General features: G+C 44.5%; 2 protein-coding genes across 6 annotated transcripts in view; one reads left to right on the top strand and one right to left on the bottom strand.

Annotated features, from left to right (window-relative positions):
• The first annotated feature begins 757 nt into the window (after positions 1-757).
• Tma16 (translation machinery associated 16 homolog) lies at positions 758-15,251 on the top strand. The gene is given in 9 exon segments (XM_037211770.1): positions 758-902; positions 2,737-2,849; positions 4,835-4,872; positions 6,435-6,519; positions 8,324-8,472; positions 10,980-11,022; positions 12,166-12,262; positions 12,265-12,449; positions 12,763-15,251. Coding segments are annotated over 8 exon segments (678 nt in total). The 5' UTR covers positions 758-899; the 3' UTR covers positions 12,415-12,449; positions 12,763-15,251.
• Positions 15,252-15,528: 277 nt separating this feature from the next.
• The window catches only part of Marchf1 (membrane associated ring-CH-type finger 1), a 540,293-nt gene continuing 535,999 nt past the window's right edge, over positions 15,529-19,822 (bottom strand). For all 5 annotated transcript variants that reach the window (XM_037211768.1, XM_037211765.1, XM_037211766.1 and 2 more), the window contains one exon: positions 15,529-19,471. In XM_037211768.1, the coding sequence (XP_037067663.1) occupies positions 19,173-19,471 (299 nt within the window). In that variant the 3' untranslated portion in view covers positions 15,529-19,172. The remainder of the gene's footprint in view (positions 19,472-19,822) is intronic.

The raw sequence follows: 19,822 nt of genomic DNA, 5'->3' as shown, positions 1-19,822 counted from the left end.
TTGTTTCTAGGAATTTAATTTCCTCCTTGATTTCTTCAGTGACCCAAAGTATATTCAACAGTGTATTGTTAAGTATGCATGTATTTGTGTAATTTCTGTAGCCTGTCCTGCTATTGGTTTCTACTTTTATTCCAGAGTGGTCTGATAAGATACAAGGAATCCATTCATTGTCATCCTCTCCCTCTTCTTTTCCTCCTTTTCTCCTCACCTTCCCTTTTTCCCTTTGTGTATGTTAAATCTAGTTGATCCATGATATAGTTTATATCCCAGTACTATTTGAAATACTTCCTTGTGACCTACTTCGCATAGGAATTATGCAAAAGGCGGGAATACTGTCAATGTGTGGCATGCACTAGGCATTTGATCAATAATAGTTACTGAGCAAGATTTCCTATGGAATTTTAACATGCAGTACGAAAACAGAACAACTGGATTGGAAAGAAAATGATAGAGACAATCCCAGGAAAGGCGAAGGTAGATCTTCCACCGCTCTGGGACACAGGTCGTCATTAGCACCTGCAGAGGGTATCCAAGTCCAGTGACGCTGTCTCCGGACAAGGTGCTCGCCCCTGGAGGGCTGCCTCCTGGCAGATGCTCAGGTCGGTCTTTGAGACAGAAACAAGAGAAGCCAGAAATATGAGGCGTCCTCGGCAGGATTCAAATCTCGGGACCAGTGTAATGGGCTGTAAATCCAAGGCGGGCGGAGAAAAACGGAGTCTGGATTTCCGGGGACGTTTTAGAGACCGCACCTGCCCCGCCCCTTCCGGTCCGCTCGGCTCTGTCTCCCCCCGGACCCACGTGTGTTTGGAGCGGAGTGAACTTGGAGCTGCTGCTGCGGCGGCCGTCCGTGAGGTTGTTGTTTCTGGACACCGCGGGGCCTCGGTGGCCAGGACATCGTCATGGTGGGTGGCGCGCTCGCCGGGTTCCCCGGAGGGCTCTGCTCAGGCGGACGGGAAGGGGATTCTCGGAGCCCGGAGAGGCCGAGAGGCTGAGCGGCTGCCCGGGCGGTGCTGGGTCCTGGGTGTCTCTGCCCCGGGGATCGGAGTGCTTCCGCGCTTTGCCACCCTGCCCTGTGGCGTGGTCCACTTTCCAGGGTCTCCTTATCCTGGGGGAAGACGTTTGCATCTTCACTGGTAACCACATTTCTGGGTCCACCCACCTCTGCCCTCGGGCAGGTAGAGAGCTCCACCCTGCCCTGGGCACAGTCAGCCACGAGGTATTTCGGTCCACAGCCCCTCGGTGGCCGGTTCTGACTGCGGTCCTGCCTCTACAACCCCCATTCCTCCCGGGCAACGATGTTGTTAACTCCGTGTGTTTACTAAGCAGAGAAGTTGCTTGAAAGCGTTCATAAAACATTTGTGTGTAGGACTCTAAAGGGTTCATTCGCAGCATCCGTTTTTACGTTTATAATTGATTCTGTGTGCGTGTGGATAGTGGAGGACAACTTGTGGGAATCCCTTCTCCCCTTCCTCCCTGTGGGTCCCCACCTGAGATCCAACTCAAGTCGTCAGGCGTGGCAGCGGGCGCCTTTAGCCGCAGAGGTGTCTCTCTGTCCCCTCCTTGTTTCTTTGTCTTTTCCTGTCTTCCTACTTTCAGTCTGTGTCCCTGTGCTTGCACGATTTCCAGCTATAATATTCAGAGACTTTCAGATAATAAAGCAGTTACGGTGTAGTTGTATCTGGAATTTGACTGCACTTTTTCTCCTTGGCAATCGGCACTTCCCGTTCGCCACACTTTTTATTAACAATGGGTTGTTTTGCATTGAAGTCACAGTAGTAGCATTTTTATAATTGTGTTCTAATTGTCACATTTTTGGCCCTGTTTTTCACGTTATCATCAACTGTGGTCCTGCACCTTTCTTTAAAAGGTGCCCAAGATTCCAGAGGCCTGAGAGGGACACCTGTCATCTTTGAGAAACTATTTAACTTCCACCGGCTTAGTTAGAATGACAGAATGCTCCACAGAGTTCTGGAAATTAAGTGTCTAGACAGTTTTGTGAATTTTTCCTGAGGAAGCAAACAAATGTCAGGCTGGCTTGGTGAGCCAGTGAATTTAACTGGTAGTCAACATGGACAGTTTATACATAACTAAGTGACTAAAGAAAAAGTCACCTGCACACCCCGGCTGCTGTTTGCATGTGGAGGACAGAGGGCAGCCTCGTGGAGTCTTTCTTTCCTTCTACCCTCACGTGGGCTCTGAGAATGGAAGTCAGGTCACCAGGTTGGTGCAGCAAGTTCCCTTATTCACCGAGCCATCTTGCCGACCCCTGAAGTTACTTGTTATTGAGAGTTTGTTTTGTTTGTCCTTGCTGATAAATGTTTTAAATTGTACAAAAATTCGAAACTCTTTAGAGATGTAGTGAATCTTCTTCATATCTTTGTGCCTTATTTATTTTATCCATCCCTGCTGTGGACAATCTTTCATAAATAGTTATAAAGAATCTTAAGCTACAGTTGAGTCAAGATGTAAGTTCAGTAGGTGTTCCTTGCATTGAATCTTGGTGGTTTGAGTTCGTTAACTTAAATCTTTGAAAGCCTTAATGCCCTTTCACGCTTAGAGAATTTCATACTACTCTTATAATGGAAATTCTATGTGGTTATCCCTGTGTGTGTGTGGGGGGGCGACAGAGATGGAAGTGAGTCCTTTCATAACTTGATCTTGGAGTTGATATGTACGAAATCCTTATCATTAAAAGTGAGTCATTGTGTATCTAACTACACGTCTCCTATCTTTTAGCCTAAAGGACTGAAAGGAAAAATTGTAGGACGGGAAAAAAAAGTCATCCATCCGTACAGCAGGAAAGCAGCTCAGATTACAAGAGAGTCTCACAAACAAGACAAGAAGGAGAGGTAAGTGTCTAGTCCTGTTAGTGTTATGCATTAGGGAAAGCTCCTTCATGCATCTGCTTATCAGGTGTGTGTTCCTCAGTTTCCGCTCCCGCTTTTCCTTTAATATGTTTTTCATGTGTTCTTATACTGAGGTAAACAGCATGAATCCTCTGGTTTTACAAAGCTAATCTAAAATGTAAGTTTAAGTGGCAGTTCATGGTGAGTGTAGTGAAGAAAAATTAACACAGGTTGAAGGATAAAGAGAGAGAGGTTATATTTTATAGAAGTCCTGGAAGACACCTGGAGAACTTAATTAACATTTGAGCAGAGCTGAGAGATCATGGGAGGAAACTACTTGGTGTGCTGTGTGTTCGACCTAACAAAGGAAACGTGGGATATGTGGTTAGATGTCTTGGTTCTAGTGTTCAGGGACTGATTAGAGATGTCACAGGGAGCTGTTGGTGTTGTGGGTTGGTGGCTTGGGGCCAGGAGACTAGCGCTGTGGATATTGCTCTATATAAATAAAACACTGATGGCCAGTGACCAGGCAGGAAGTAGGTTGCCAGGCAGGAAGTAGGTGGGACAAGGAGAGAGAAGAATTCTGGGAAGCGGAAGGTTGAGGGGGAGACACTGCAGCCACCGCCAGGACAAGCAGCATGTAAAGACTCTGGTAAGCCACCAGCCACATGGCAAGGTATAGATTTATAAAAATGGGTTAATTTAAGATAAAAGAACAGTTAGCAAGAAGCCTGCTACGGCCATACAGTTTATAAGTGATATAAGTGTCTGAGTGATTATTTTATAAGTGGATTGTGGGACTGTGGGGCTTGGGGAACCTGGAGAGAAGCTCTCCAGCAACAGACTAGATCACCAAATGGTCACAGGTTAGGAAGCTGTTGGTGTTGTGGGTGGTGGCTGGGGCAGGAGACTAGGTCCCTGAATGAGTGCTGTAGATGGCAGAGAAGGCAGTCAAGGCCTGAGTAGTCTAGTAGCTGGCCTGCCATCTCAGAGTTGGGCAGGGCTCGGAGAGAAATCTGCCACAGATACTAAAAGAAAAATTATACCAAAGAACATAAAGGATTTTTAATGTTCTTAACAGATTTCAAGACCCTTGTTTTGGAAATTTTCTAATTTGTGTACACAGTTACTTCCAAGACCGGAGGAGTGGGTCTGAGGTTGAGGGGGAAGATATTGCAAAAACTCCATAAAGGGAAAATCAGATAGAAGTCATTTCTGTGTGGCCCAGCCTTGCTGGTCCGGTGAGTGCAACAGGTGTCCACACAGTTGCTTTTTAATACCTTGCCTTAGACCTAAAGCCTCATTTAATAAAGCTTGGCTGTTTTACAGTGATTTGGTTAGATGTTTTCTAGGAGAGACTGATGGCATAGTCCAGTTTTCTTTTTTGCGAGGGATATGTCTTTTTTACATAGAGATGTATGGTGGCAGTACTGTCTGTCTTAAAATAGTAGTTTTCAAATTTTAGGTATTCCTTTATCACTTAGCATTTTTGTTATTCTTTTTAACATGATTTACTACATCTAAACAGTATAATTTTTCCATTGCCCATATGTGTATTTGACAAACTTCCTTGACCTGAGACGCACCATATTAGAGCGGTGTTTTCCGCTGCAGGGTTTCCCGCTCAGGAGGTTTGCTGAGAGGACTGGGCTGAGGTTGCATATTTCCAGGTGGTGTCCAGGTGCTGCCACTGCAGGCATAGTCATAGCCCAGTCAACCTTTGTTTGCATGAACAGGACTGGCCCTCTAGGCTTTCCGTAGTCAGTAACATGCGGAAACAAAATTCTAGTGACATCTTATTCCCGTGATTTAAAAGATAATCATGTCGTGCCATGTTTCTTTGTTGTTAAGATTGACTTTTTTTTTTTTTAAATACATGTGAAAGAATGTCAATGTTCTCTGGGAAGTTTTTCTTTGTGATATTTTTGACAGATTTCTAAGCCCCTGCTTTGGAAATTTTCTAATTTATATGCACCTTTTGGTTCAAGATTGAAGACTGAGAGGGCCTTGCGTCTCAACCTTATTGGTAAGTGGGTTTGAGTGCTTGAGATTCTGGCTACATACAGTAGAGTGAAATTTTGCTGTAAACCAGTTTCTCTGTTTTATCAGCTTTTTTAAAAGCAGACTTAGCTAAAAGAAAACAAATGAAGTGGAGCGAAGCACTTGACTTTCAGAGTCAGCTGCTGGTGTTCCCTGCAGCTCAGCTTCGCAGAAACTTCATTGCGCTGCGCCTCTGCATCTAGCTCGTGTTTAATCCTCTCTTTCGAGAGCTGAGATTAGGAAGGGTAGGCTGTGTTCGCTTGCTGCAGCACATCCCTAGGATAATTGCTTTAGAAAGAGGAAAAGTTTGCTTTGGCACATAGTGGTGGGGGTTTCAGTCCATGAGGCCGATCATGCTGCCTTGGGACGGATAGCAATGAGAATGCAGTATCAGAGGGGCTGTGTGCTTGAGCAAGCTGCTTACCTCACTCTGGCCGAGAAGGAGAGTCCCAGCAACCTTCCGGCAAGGGCACTTCATCAGTGATAGTGCCACCTAGGCCTCACCTCTCAAAGGTCTCGTCATCTCCCAGTAGCACTGAGCACTAGAGAACAGCATTTAAGACATGGGCCTTTGAGAGCGGTAGAGAACCAAGCTACAGCAATAGCTTAAGTATTGCAGAGCAGAGGGTTCATGGTTAATAGGGGTGCATACATGTTCAGTCCTTGTCAGTGACACGGTCTCCCTCCTTTTTACCCTTTTGCCTCTCCCTTTTCCTTCCTCTCCCTTTCCTCCCTTCCCCTCTCCCTCTGTCTTCCTGTAGGTGATACTTATTGCTAATAAATTTTTACTGACAAGTCCAGGATTTCTCTTGGCACAGGACCTGGTACCTCTCTTAGGCTTAACATGTGTAGTAATGATCTCTTTAGGATGGTTAACTTCATGTGTAATGTGAAATAGTGCTGATCTGAATAGAATAATTATAAAGTTCTGGACATGGTGCTAGAGGCTAAGCCTTTGTTTAACAAACACTGTTTTCATCATTGTTCAACTTTTAAGATACTTTCAACAAGTTACACGTTTTGCTTTATAAGATTTTAAAATTTCATATTCTGTCAGTCCATCTTTCCTCCCTTCCCTGATGTTAGACAAGAAATATATGGGGCTGGAGAGATGGCTCAGTAGTTAGGAAGGAGGCATACTGCTCTTGCAGAGTTCAGTTCCCAGAATCCACACGGTTGGCTTTTAACTACCTACACATCCCACTCCATGGGACCCAACATCCTCTTCTGGCATCTTTGGATACTGCACTCACATGTATAAACACGTGTTCACATACACACACATATGCACATATTAAAATAAAAACAGATTGTATCAAAGGAAAGAAATGTGAGGAGGCAGACACCACTCCCGTCCTTGTCTCTTTCTTTAAATACAATGTTACAATTTCATTCCTGACAAACTGGTTCCATTGACTCAGCTACACAGATCTTTATTTAAAAATGAAATAGTTTGCTTTAGTTTTTAATGCTTTGCTGTGGAGGATGGTGGTGAAAACCTTTGCCTACATGAAGCTTGTGGTGCTAAATTTTGGTACTTATTCATAGGTGACAAACTTCAGTGGTTTCACAGTCATCTGGATACAAAAAAAACAAGATATTCAAAGAAGGATGCCTGTGAATTAATTGAAAGGTAAATATGGGCATGTTGTGAACAGAGGGTCAGAAAAGAGAATTCCAGCCTGGTTCTCGGAGACACCTGTGCTCTAGATTTGGGTACTAGCAGATGGGCTTTTTAACAGGAAGACTTGAGTGTGTGGCCCAGCTTGGCCCCCCTTAGTTTCCTGGGGTTCAGGAGGGCTTCCTGGAGAAGCATTGTCTGCACTGGCCCCGGGGTTGAGGTAAGGTAGCCGGACAGCGTCTTCAGACTGAGAGAATAGTGTCTAAAAGTCCCCGGGGTTGGGGGAGAAGCTGGCGGGTAGAAGGACCCACAGACGCTTCCTAGGTCTGGAGTAGCAAGGCTGGTGTAATCGGTGCTGCAGTGACGGCTGGCTCATGACCAGTTAGGTGACTGCCTGAGTTTGGACCTTACCTAAGGACATAGGAAGCCTTGGGAGGACTTTGCAGACCGCTTGTGTGGTCCTCATGCATACACTTCAGGTCACAGCCTGAGCATGGGGACAGTGCTGAGAAGGGGCGTGGTGTCGTCGGAGAGCTTGTTAAGAGGTTGATGGCGAGGGCAAGGAGTGGGGATGAGAACATAGGGGAATGGGAGGGTCAAGCTGGATCAGGGACAGAGTGGGAGGGCAGGGAGGAAGATACCAGGATATATGAGGACATCATGGGAATAGGAAGAGGCAGATTGCTGGGGAGGCTCTCAGGAATCCACAAGGTTGACCCTACCTTGGTCTGCAGGCAGTGGTCCAGAGGGTGCCTGGACTGGTCTACTCTGGTGACCAGCCTAGCAAATGACCTAGCTGTCATCATAGAGTTTTTGTCCAGTGACTGATGGAGGCAGATACAGAGATCCACGGCCAGGCTGAGCTCTGGGAATCCAATTGATGAGAGAGAGGAGAAATACTGCAGGTGAGGGACGGTGAGATCATGATGGGAGGACCTGCAGAGATGACCGGCCACACTAGTGGAAGCCCATGAACTGTGGACTGGTGGCTGTGGAGCCCCCAAGGGACTGGATTAGGCCCTCTGGACACAGAAGACGGTTGTTTGGCTCGAACTGTTTGGGGGGCACCCAGGCAGGGGCATCGGGGTCTGTCCCTGGTGCATGGGCAGGCTTCTGGAACCCGGTGCCTGTGCTGTGACACCTTGCACAGCCTTGGTGCAGTGGGAAGGGGCTTGGACCTGCCTAGGCTCAGTGAGCTGGGCTCTGCTGACTCCCCATGGGAGACCTCGATTTGGCGGATGTGGGGATGCAGGGTGGCTTGGAAAAGAGGGCTGGGGGGTGGGAGAAGGGGGGATCTGTGGATAGCATGTGGAGTAAGTAGAAAATTTCTTAATAAAGAAAAATGGAAGAAGAAAAAAAAGAGGTTGATGTGACTGTTGACCTCTGCTTAGTTAGTAGTAGCCTGATGGAGAGCTTGAATTCAGTGACGTTAAGAGGTAGAACTTAGGTGTGGAATAGGGAGAGAGATGTTAGGTGGATGCCTCGAAACCTCACTTAAAATGTCAGACTCTGTCCTCAGATGATGGAGGAGGCGTGGTGTGAAAGTGTGTTGAGGGGGAGATGCTAAGGTCTAGAGAAGAAACCCAGTAGGTGATTCAATGTGGGGCTCCTCAGTTCGGCAGACAGCATGCTGTGTGTTCACTGAAGTCAAGAAATGGTTGGATTATTGAGGAAAGTGTTCTTAAGTGTGAGGAAATGAGGAATTTGAGTATGTCAGTATTCGAAGGACAGGGACACCTGGGTGCCACATTCAAAATGAATCAACACAAGCCCAGATGTATAGACATGTAACTCAAATCATTTTCATGTTTTTCAGGTACTTGGGTCGATTCAGCAGTGAGCTGGAGCAGATTGAGCTGCACAACAGCATCAAGGACAGACAGGGCCGGCGCCACCACTCCCGGGAGACTGTCATCAAGCAGACCATGGAGCGGGAGCGGCAGCAGTATGAAGGCTACGGCTTCGGTGTGTGTGTGTGTGTGTTCTCTGACTCCTTGACTTTAAAACAGGAGCCGATTGATTTACCTCGATCCCCTCACGTCTTTCATTTCATTTCCTTGTGACAGTTGACACCGTCTTTCTTCTGTGACACTTCTTCCTAGCACACACCCTACTCGGGTGCCCATCTCCAGACAGCTGTCCTCCTCTCCACTGCTGTGACTCTCGCTCTCCAGCCACACTGAGGCACATTACTAGCTGGCAACACTGAAGGTCCCTGGCCAGGACAGCCTACCGAGTTGAAGACCCTTACATTGGTGGCCATTCCGAGGTGACATGGCCCACAGATAATACTGTCACTATTTTTTTAAACAATGATTTCAACTAATAAGTACAGGTCTGTGGCTTAAGAAACCAGATGACCTGGGCACAGACTCTCCGGGGCTGAGGTCTGAAGTAGCCGCTGTGCTGGCAGAACTCAGCATCGTTTCAGCCGTTGTCATGTTGCTGGCTTCATTCATATCTCTGGCCTGGCCCCTGGAGGCTTCAGTGTTACTGTCTACCTTCTTTGTCAAAATAGTAGTTAAAATATATAATAGCAAGATTAAAATTTCAAATTTTAATATAAAGAGCATGAACATAAGATCCCCAAAGAACTACCCTGGATAATACTAGAAACTGTGAAGTGTGTGGACTTCCTCTTCACTTCTAAAATGTGTTTCTTAATCTGAAAAAAATTCAAAAAGGAAAGCATATTTTTTGGACTTAGACACATCCACACTTGATTCCGGGAACCCACCAGATAATAAAGTGGATGCCCTTGTTTTTCTCAGTTTAAAAATAAAAGAGAAGCGGGGTGGGGACTAGGAGGAGAGGAAGCTGGGGAAACTGTGGCCAGGATGTAAACTAACTAAATAAATGAATTTAAAAAAATAAAAATAAAATAGAAGCCAGGCATGCTGGCACACAACCATAATCCCAGCCCTTGGAGTCAGAGGTAGGTGGATCTCTCTGAGTCCCTGGCCACCCTAGACAGTGTGAGCTACATAGAGAGCCCCTATCTCAAAAAATATAAATAGGATAGAGAACATATTTCTCTGGTTCAGAAAGTTGAGGATTAGCTCAAAAGTTTGTGGCACTGTTACAAGAGTGGCATAGAGCTTCTGCCTCTCCTGTGACGCTCACATGTCGTTACTTCCTGTGAATATAAGATGTCGTGTGTGTGTGTGTGTGTGTGTGTGTGTGTGTTTCCCTGTCACTGTGGTAATGCCCTGGTAAAGGCGACGTAAGGGAGCACGGGTTTATTTTGTCATAGCTTAAGCTCATTGTGGTGCTGAAGTCACAACAGTAGGAGCTGTGTGACATTGTATCCACAATGGATGCTGGTGCTGAGTTCTGCCTCTTTTCATTCAGTCTGGGACCCAGCTCCGGAAATGGTGCCACTCAGCATTTAGGGCTGCTCTTCATTCCTCAATTACCCTAATGAAGGTGATGCCCCATGGGCTTTCCTAGGCCCACCTCGCAGGTGATTCTAGATGTCATCAAGTTGACAGTTGAGACTAAGGCCTGCTATTCCACCCTTTGCCAGCTTGACACCCAGACATGGTTTTAGATATGCCTTCCTCCCAATGGCCATCTTACAGAGCAGAAACACAGTCCATCCACCTGAAGTCCTGCTTTTTAACAGTTCCAGAGCTGCTCAGAAGTCCCTGCCCGGTACTCCAAGGCAGCCTCGTAACTGAGCTCCCATGCAGGTTACAGGGCAACTTAGATTGTATTGAACTGTTTCGATGGCCTAATGATTGTAATTGTTAAAAAAAATTTCAGTTTGAATAAAGTGATCTTTTAATGTTAAATAATCACTGAAATCTGATAATTCTACCAATGTGACATAAGGTATGTACATAAGAACTTGTCTCTCATAGCACTACAAAATAAACACCCACACTTGCTGTTGAACGCTGGCTTACCTCACAAGTCTGTGCCAGTATCCCCTATGTAGCAGAGCTCCTCTGTCATCCCTGGACACCGAGCTCTGTTCTTCCCATGTGCAGTGTTTGTGTGGACCAACCGTGCTTTGAAGGTGTTTTTCTTTGGGACTGGCGAGAAGGCTCAGCAGTACTAACCGCCATTTCCGGCGGCTCATAAATGCTTCTAACTCTAGCTTTAGGGGGTCCCACGCCTTCTGGACTCTGCAGGCACCTGCACATACATACATGATGTACACAGGCACATTTACACATGCATTTAAAAAGTTTCTCTTTTCTTTCTTTTTTTTTTTTTAAATATTTATTTATTTATTAGGTATACGGAAGAGGGTGCCAGATCTCATTATAGATGGTTGTGAGCCATCATGTGGTTGCTGGGAATTGAACTCAGGACCTCTGGAAGAGAAGTCAGTGCTCTTAACCTCTAAGCCATCTCTCCAGCCCAGTTTCTCTTTTCTATTAACATCAATTACCATGTTGTATGTGTGATAATGAGTGAAACTATAACAAGTAAGCCTCATGGATATTAATTCTTTTCTTTCTCAGAGATCCCAGACATTTTAGACACTAATAATCTGCAGACTTTTCGGTGAGTATCTGAGTTCCTTAGAAGTTGTGTATGAAATAAACAGGCATGAGCTCCCCTGGGTGTAGGTGTTGATAGGAAAGCAAGTGGGGAGTGTAGTGTTGGCATTCCTCTTCCGTAGGCGTGCTCTGTGTCTGTCTGCAGCACCAGTGTGCGAGCAGCTGATGCTGTGGTCCTCTTTTCCTTAGCAGAGCAGTAGTGCAGCAGAGACGTCTCTTTTCTCCCCATGCCGGTTCTTATTTCCTAAGATATAATAACAAGAACAGAGGAAGAAAACGGATGCCAGGCTAAGAGTTTTGTCATTGAGAACCTTTGGTCCAGGGCTCTGTGATTCCACCCTGGTAACCATGGAGACTATTGAGCTGTAGAAACTCAGATGTTATTTTTCAAGCACAGATTCTGTGTATTAGAAAATGTTTTTAATTAATACTTTTTGGTCTTCACTAACACATGTTAGGGAGTGTGAAGTTTTTCAGAATTGAAATTAGGTGTTTAAATTCAGGCCTAATTGAAAATAAAATGTGTTCCTTGGGTCTGGAGCAGTGTGCATTCTGCCTCTTCCAGAGTGAGCAGTGTGAGGAGGTGAGCACAGCGTGTTAGCATTGCTGGGTCGCGAGCCGTGGCTCTCCAGACTTCTCAGGAAATACAGATAGGGAGGTTCCAAAAGGAGAATTTAAAAAAAAGAAAAGTCAGCTGCACTGTGCCTGTGTGTGAGAAGAGCGCCCTTTTCTGACTTAGTGGTTTGCTAGCTATGATGTAATTCTAATTTTTGAGGGTCTTGAGACCATGTAGCTTCATAAAGGAGAATATTTAGGTAGAGAGAAGAAGGGAACCACAGAGCCTAAGGGTTTTTTTGTGTGTGTGCATTTTTGAAGTTTAGAGTGTAGGATTCTGTGCAGGTAATACTACTGTAGCCATAGTAAGTGAGCTTAGGGCTTGGACTAGTGCATCTCTCACCCCCACCCTCACCCTCACCCTGACCCTCCCATCCCCACCCTCACCCCCATCCCCACCCTCACCCCCAACCCCCTGCCACCAGCTTAGGTTGCTATTTCATGCACATGTAAAATCTGTTATGAATTTTGGTCTTCCCTCTGCTGCAGGCAGAGCTCTGAAACTGACTGTCCTTGCTCATTTTTTTCCTAGGGAATGGGATTTTGATCTGAAGAAATTGCCAAACATCAAAATGAGGAAACTTTGTGCTAATGATGCCATCCCCAAGAAGCGCAACAGAAAGCCATTTCAAATGTGGAAACAGATTTAAATATAGAGAAAGATTTAGGGGAATTAGAACTAACGGTGGGAACTGGAGACGCTAAAGATGGGGAATTGGAACCAGCGAGCGAAGCAAGCGACTCGGATGAAGAAATGACTCCAGTGCCTGCCCGCCCCTGATGGAATCCCTTGAGACCCTCCGCCCACTCCTGACGGTAAAGAACCGTGCGGGGGCTGGCTCAGCGGCTGGGGTCTTGCAGCCAAGGCTGACTGCCAGTGTGATTCCCAGAATCCATGGGTTGAAAAGAGCAGATGCTCTGAGTTTTCTTCTACCCCCCACATGCACACACATAAATAAATAAGTTTATTTTAGTAATTGTCTGTATGTGGGAATTCACTATTTAGCTCACTCTCAAGTCGTTTGCAGTTTCAAAATAGGGTTATGATTTTTATTTAAGAATGACAGTTTTCACTTTCTTTAAATTGCTTTTAAAATACAGAGATTGTGTTAATCTCTTTTCATTGCAGCTGAATACCGGGCCTGGGAGCTGAGCTGAGAGTCTGAATACCAACCCAGTGCAGTTCTGGCGAGGCGTCTGTCTACGTCACTGCATGGCCAACGGTGTCATAGTGGTGGAATAGGAGACGGAGCGGGTGCAGAGGAAGATAAGCCAGCGAATGGGAAGGGGCCTGTGTTGCCACCTCCTGAAGTCCTGTCACCTCTGAACATCACCATACTGGGGTGGAGGGTGTGAGCAGCAATTTTCTAACACATTAAACTGTATCCAAAACACCATTGACCTTCAAAGACCATTTAACCTGAATTTTGCAGAAGGGAAAATTGGAGAAAAAAAAAAAAAATAGGGTTAGGAGGATGGCTTGGTCAGGGAAGGGCTCCCGAGGGCCTGAGTCTCTTTCCAAACAGGGCTGTGTGGCGGGCTCCCGATGTCTCAGTGCTGGGGAGTGGGAGGGGGGGTAGGGACAGTAAACAGGCACAGAGTGACCGGTCCTGGCTCAGTAGTCCACGTGTGACAGTGGTACTCTGGAGGGTCAGTGCTCCCAGACCCACTGCCAACACTGCCTTTAAGGGCACACAGCATGGGATTGCCCCATGGGCTTCAGTCTTGGATGACGTTTTAATACGTGCCATTGTGTATTGGAAGTAACTTGTTTTTTGATTTTACCGAGAATCGCACCACATTTGGCTTGATTCTCAGAAGAAAATTTGGATTTTTGAAACACGTTAGGACTATTCAAGGGCCACGGAGACTTTAAAAGACCATGATGTTTAACTAAGTGCATTTTGGATTTACAAAAGACTTTGAGGCCAAAGGCAGAACGCTGTGGTTTGGATTTTAAATGTCTCCCGCAAGCTCCTTCTTTGCACATTCAGACCCTACCTTCCGGTGCTGCTTTGAAGGTTGTGGAGGATTTAGGAGGGAGGGATCGGCTGTCAGTAGGGCCAACTCTGAAGGTTATGCCTATCCTTGGGTCCAGTTGTCTACCACCGTGCAGGTTGCCAAGTTGCTCCAGAAGCTGTGGCAGACCGAAGTCCTTCTGAAATGGAGCCAGAACACACTTCCTTAATGTCTCCCCCCCCACCATGCGCTTGAAATTTGGATCACAGCAGCACAAAAGTAGCAAATCCATCTTTCAGATAACAGTTGAGCTAGCACTTGAGGTGATTCTTTCCTGCCTGTTCCCAGGCAGCGGATCTGTCAGAGAATCCCAGGCAAAAGGCCGTTGCCTGTGCACATTGCTAAGTGATGGTGCTCTCAGTTCTGCATAGTGATCTTCCGGTTTCCCCATTACGTTTTCCTAACTTCGTGGTCGGTATTTCATGACTTCTTCAAGGTTTCTAACTGTTCAGATACGAGTCTGCTGAATCTTCAGCTGTTGGGTCTGCAGTAAAAGCAGTGCTGTTCTGCTGTAACAGATGCAGTATTCTTTTCACTTTACAGACAAGCAGACCCCACTCTGTGTTGTTTTCTCTGAATCATGCAGTAAATCTCTCATGTAATTCCACAAGACAGAACTGGGTGTCTGCTCTTTAAGCATTATAGTAAACTACTTCCTAAACAAGGTAACTTGGGAAGCTGAGGAATGAATACGTGTGTGCATATGTAGACATACTCACTGTACACACACTTAGGTGACCCTAGGAAAGCAGACGCCATGCTCTGGGACGCTCGTGCCCTGCTCTGTCCTGAAGTCTTCTAACGAGGCCAGCTGTTCTTTTCTTTGAAGCTAGAAACTTGACTTCCACTGTTCTAGAAGTCTGCAAACAGCTCCACAGGCTGCAGGCAGTGGGCGCAGAGTGAGGAGCTGCGCTCCATCCACCTGGACAGCAGAGCATCGTACTGAAATACTCCTCAAACTTGTTCAAGTGGGCTTGGGAAGCTTATGTATTATTTCCTTTGGCTAATGTATATTTATTATCTATTTTTTGAGATCCATTGAAAGAAAGCTATTTCTTGGTCCAAAGAATGCTATCTATTCTAGGCCTATGTGGAGACCTAATAATATTTCAAGCTACCTAAAACATGAGTTAATCTGGTTGGGCTGGTCCATCACCTGGCTAAGAGACTACTCCTTAGAAAGGCCAGTTCACCTTAACTCATGCTAAAGAGGGGAGGAATAATTATCCCTTTAATGAGGTAATGTGCTTTTCTTACCCAGAAGGCTGGCCACAGGTACAGTCAGGATTGAGCTGCCACGAAGCTGTTAGGAGGACACACCTCAGGAAAAGGCGTTACTTTTCTCTTTCTTCCTCCAATGTGATTCTGAATTTGGGCATTGCTTTCCCTCACCCTTTGGACTCTCACTTCACTCTGAAGCGCTCCTGCATTCTGTGTGGCCACTTTCAGAACGAGGCTGACACCCATGCTAAACATGCTGTCCTTACTGAGACTGCATGGCTCTTCACCTTCTTCATCCTCTCTTCTGACGGCTGCTGCGATTCCCAGTTTGTCTGCCCTGTTGTTGATGAAAGTCTAATAAAGTTGTCCAGGAGCTTCCTTCTGAGTCTGTTCTCAGTTATTCTGTTGACAGGACTAAGTACCCTGAAAGGGATCCCCAGTTTTCTCAGTAACATGTGACATCCTAGGTGGGGCCCCCCAAATTTCCATAATAGCACAAGGTTGGTAACTTGGTAACTATAGATTTGACATAACTGAGTTAAAAACTCAGACCATTATCAGATCTTAAATTAAGAATTCAGGGTTTGGAGTGCTCTAAATACAACTCTAGGAATCCCGGTACATTAGGCAGAAAGTAGAGAAAGTACAGCCAAGATTTGGAGCATTTGTTTAATATACAAAGTCTTTCACAGATAATTACTTTCCTTAGTTTGTCTTAAGCACACATTACTCACAAACAGTAAATTGTTAATGAAAGACAATAGATAAAACTAAAAAAGTACAAATGCCCAATCTCAAAAATTGCACACAGTTAAAATATCTTCTTCATTTGAATGTTATATCTGATTTCAACATGGGCTTTCTTCAGGCATGGGAGAAGTATTGCAGCCCCAAATAACAGCATTTCCTTTCAGTTGTATCATGTAAAATAGCACCATTGAGCTGATGTAAGGACGCAATTTTATAACAGTTACAATAGTAAGTTTTAGGTTCTCCACTTAATATTTGCCCCAAAATATTCACTGGCAAGGCAAGGTAAATTATATCTGACAGATGGAATAAATGACCTTTCTACTTCATTTCCCCCCACCCCCCACGTATTGTAATTTCTCATAATGATGTCATTGTGTTAATGAGCTCACTTTTCAGCAGAAGAATTAATATCTGTAGGGTACCCAAGGTCCTTTTCATAAAAGAAAAACTCCTAAGTTTGGGGGCTCTGGAGGGTATCATTACCTAGCAGCAGCTCTGAGTGAAGGTTTGATCCTGAGACATTCTGAGAAAGACTCAATGTCTGCATTGAAGTATCCTGGGTTACTGGGACTCTTTAAGTTACCATTTTTTATTTTCATTTTTATAGGGTTTTGTTGTTTTATACTTAAGTTAACCTGCTTGGGGGAGGACTTCATCTTTTAAAGATTTATTTTTATTTATGTGTGTATCTGTCCATGTGTGTGTGGGTACTCTCAGAGGCCAGAAGAAGGCTTTGGGTGCCCTGGAGCTTGAGGTACAGGTTGTTGGTTCAGGGAACTCAACCAGAACCGGCTATGAGCAGAAAGTGTGAGCCATCTCTCCCAACCCTGGATTCACTTTTAGATGTTTTGATTTTATTCCTTTTCAAATGAATATTTAATTATATCTAATAGAAATGTCAACTCTTGATAGAAAGCATTTTCAATGTCTGGTTTATGGCATTTCTAATATCCCAGCTTCCCTTTGTGTTTATAAAAACCCAGTTTTAACAATCTGTAAACTCAGCAATTCAATGTTTTGTTTCAATTTCACTTCATATTTTACATGAGAGCAGGTAAACACACCTCAAAATAATGTCATTCTGTAAAGCAGCTTTCCTCCATAAGCTGTAAGTCAGGCCATCAAAGCCAAACTTTTTCATTGTTACTAAGTGAAAACTCCATTACCACGTGAATGTGCAAAGATAGTTTCAATACTGGCTTTATTCATTTAGTTTTAAACCTTTCTGTTGTTTTTTGTTCTGTTTTTGGAGGAAGGTCTCAGGTAGCCTAGACTGGCCTCTGTTTGGGACTCACTCTTCTTCAGCAGAGGATAACCATGAACTCCTACATCTCACAAATGCTGAGATTACAGTTGTGTACCTACCAAAATTGATTAGTAAGAGCTGGGGGAAATACTCAGAAAAACTGAATGATAGTTAACCCCTTGCGTGAAGTCATGATTAACCCACCCATCTTTTGTTGTTTATATTCATCTTAAATCTTTAAAATGGAAACTATTCAGGAAGTTAATACAAAGTTTAAGGTTCGGGTCTTTTTCGTTAATGTCATAGGAACCGTTATTTGTTCTGGAGATCTGGCCCAGTTTCGCTATGTCCACCATATTCTCCCTGCATGTTTAATTCTTGTCCCTCCCACAAGTTTTAAGAAAGATGAGTCCTTTAAGGTTTTGTTTCCTGACTGAATACCTTAACATTTCTCTTGTATATGTACATGAATATACACGTCAAACACACACACACAATTGACATTGTTTACTATGTCTTTATTTCTAAGGATGGGACTATTTGGACCCAGTGTCAATCACTACAAATACCATACTCTCTTCTCATTGAAACATCTTTTTTTTTTTTCTTTTCCTTTGATAATCTGTGAAGAACAAACACTGATAATTACAAAGTGCGTGGACGTGGTACCCAGATTTGTGCAACATGATGCCCATGCTTTGGTTTTTATGGCCATCTCTGCCTTTTCAGGATAATAAATAACGAGAGCTAACCAAAAAAAAAGTCACTTTTTAAAAATATGGTCACCTTTCTTTGACAGGTTGTGATTATTAGCTCACTGCAGTGTCCTATCAGTTTCATTGAATCTGTATGGAGCACAGTGCTCAGTTGTTGAACCGCCAACAGCTCATCACTCATCATAGAATCTTGACTATTTTTACCTCTCAGCTGAGCAAGGGAATACTGTCAGGTGTAAACATGGCTGAGATCCTTAGTTAAGATGCTCACCTGTCACATTGACACTCCATGTGGGTTTAAAACCCTTAACACATTTGGATTAGTAACAAAATATTTAATTTTTATTTCCCTACCATAATGGACTTTATAGGTACTACACAGAAGCTAATTTCACAACATTGCTACGGATTGCACTGACGCCCTATACTTTTGCTTTGAAAACTTCATTGAATTCAAGCTGGAATACTTTAATTTGATGAGTTTAGTGCTTTGTAAATCAACCTTTAAGTGAAACTGCAAAACAAAACCATGGACTAAACTGCTATTTTGAAATATCCTGCTGTTAAATGGGACAGAGGTGTAGTTTTTAATCAAAGGGCTCTGCTGTCCAGTATCCCAATTAGATCCTGTCCAACACACTTGGCTCAGTTTGAAGTGTGTCGTAAACACATGCTGGATTTTGAAGACTTGGTTCAAGAAAACGGTGAAAACTGTTGTAATAACAGTTTCCGTTGATGACATGGAATAACTTGTATGTTTAACGTTGAATAAATTATAAAAATGAATTGACCTATGTTTGCTTTTCCTAATGGGGCATACTAGGAAACTGAAATTGTACACCTGCATGTGCAGCTCATCTGTCTGTTGCTGAGCACTGTGTAAGAGGGACCCGATGGAAGAGGGACACAGCCTGATAGATGATGCTCTCCAAAGGCAGTGCTAGCTAGCTGAACTCCACAATGCTCTGAAAATCTTCTCTTCATGACTTAAATTTCAACAAAACTCCAAACATTTCTATCTTCAAATGTGTATTGCATCCATTTAAAAACATGCATCTGTCAAAATAACCAGACTTCACAATAGCCAGAAAAAATCATCTGTCAAAGTGTAAAAAAACCTCAAGTCCTCCGAGTTTGCCGCTGGTGTGACTTAGGGATGGTGCACACACTTTCAGGCTTACGACCAGATGTGTGTCATTTCCAGTGAAGCAGGCTAATGTTACAGAACCCTCCAAAGAAGTATACGCTGCATTTGAAGACTGTCCTGGGATTCCCTCGGCACTACTTGAAAGAGGATCGCATGTCCGTCCAGTCTTTCATCACTGGAAGCATTGCTTGTACCAACAGTTCCTCATGAACTCACTCCCTAAGACACTTCCCCTTCCCATGTCCCACTGCGGGCTCTGCTTCTTGGGATCCTGATCACTTGATAGTTTCTCCTCATTTCCTTTTTGCTCCAAGTCAGGACAAACAAGTCAGTAGGGGAACGGAGAAGACAAGGAAGCCACCAGAGCAGAAGCATTTCTGTTTGTAGTGGCTGGGGCTGCAAAGATCCTTCTGGGATGAAGTTCCCTCTGGTTCCACTCAGACCGGTATAACTTCAGGCGGGGCGCCCTCTGCAGATGGCAGTGAATTTGAACCTGTCTGTGGCACAGGCACAACCACAGCATCCTTGATTTCTGTGTTCACGTTACATGAGAAGTTCTTCTCTAGTTTGTTGGCAGTGTCTGGGCAATTCTGCACAAAGATCACACGGTTGTAGGCCTTCAGCCTACGCCACAGTTGAACATAGACTTTACACTGTACATACATGAAGACGAGACCTCCCGTGAAGCCAATGGCCACCACAACCAGTTTTGTCCAAAATGGCCATTCCAGCACACCTGTGAGACAGAAAGAGAGGGTGTTAGCAAGTTGTCATTTCCATATTTGGTCCTCACCTGGGATGCCTTCTACAAATATTTCCCTGAATTATGTATATTGTGCCACAAGGTCTACCAGAGGGAATAGGGTCAATTTGTGGTTCCCCAAACTATGAAACGATGGGCATTTTCAGTATGTTCAGACTTCCTAGGGAGCAGCAATACTATTGATTTATTCACGGAGCTGACGCTGTAAGTATGTCAAGCAGCCCTGGGCATAAGGATTGCTTTCTTCTGTGAACAATGCAAATTATGGGACCCTGGCAAAGTTTTCATATTTTCTGTCCTATTGGTCATTTACAAAGCTGGTGT

The sequence above is a fragment of the Peromyscus leucopus genome, chromosome 17 (assembly GCF_004664715.2).
Source record: "Peromyscus leucopus breed LL Stock chromosome 17, UCI_PerLeu_2.1, whole genome shotgun sequence".
NCBI classification, from domain to species: Eukaryota; Metazoa; Chordata; class Mammalia; order Rodentia; family Cricetidae; genus Peromyscus; species Peromyscus leucopus.
This window is presented reverse-complemented; position numbering and strand designations above follow the sequence as displayed.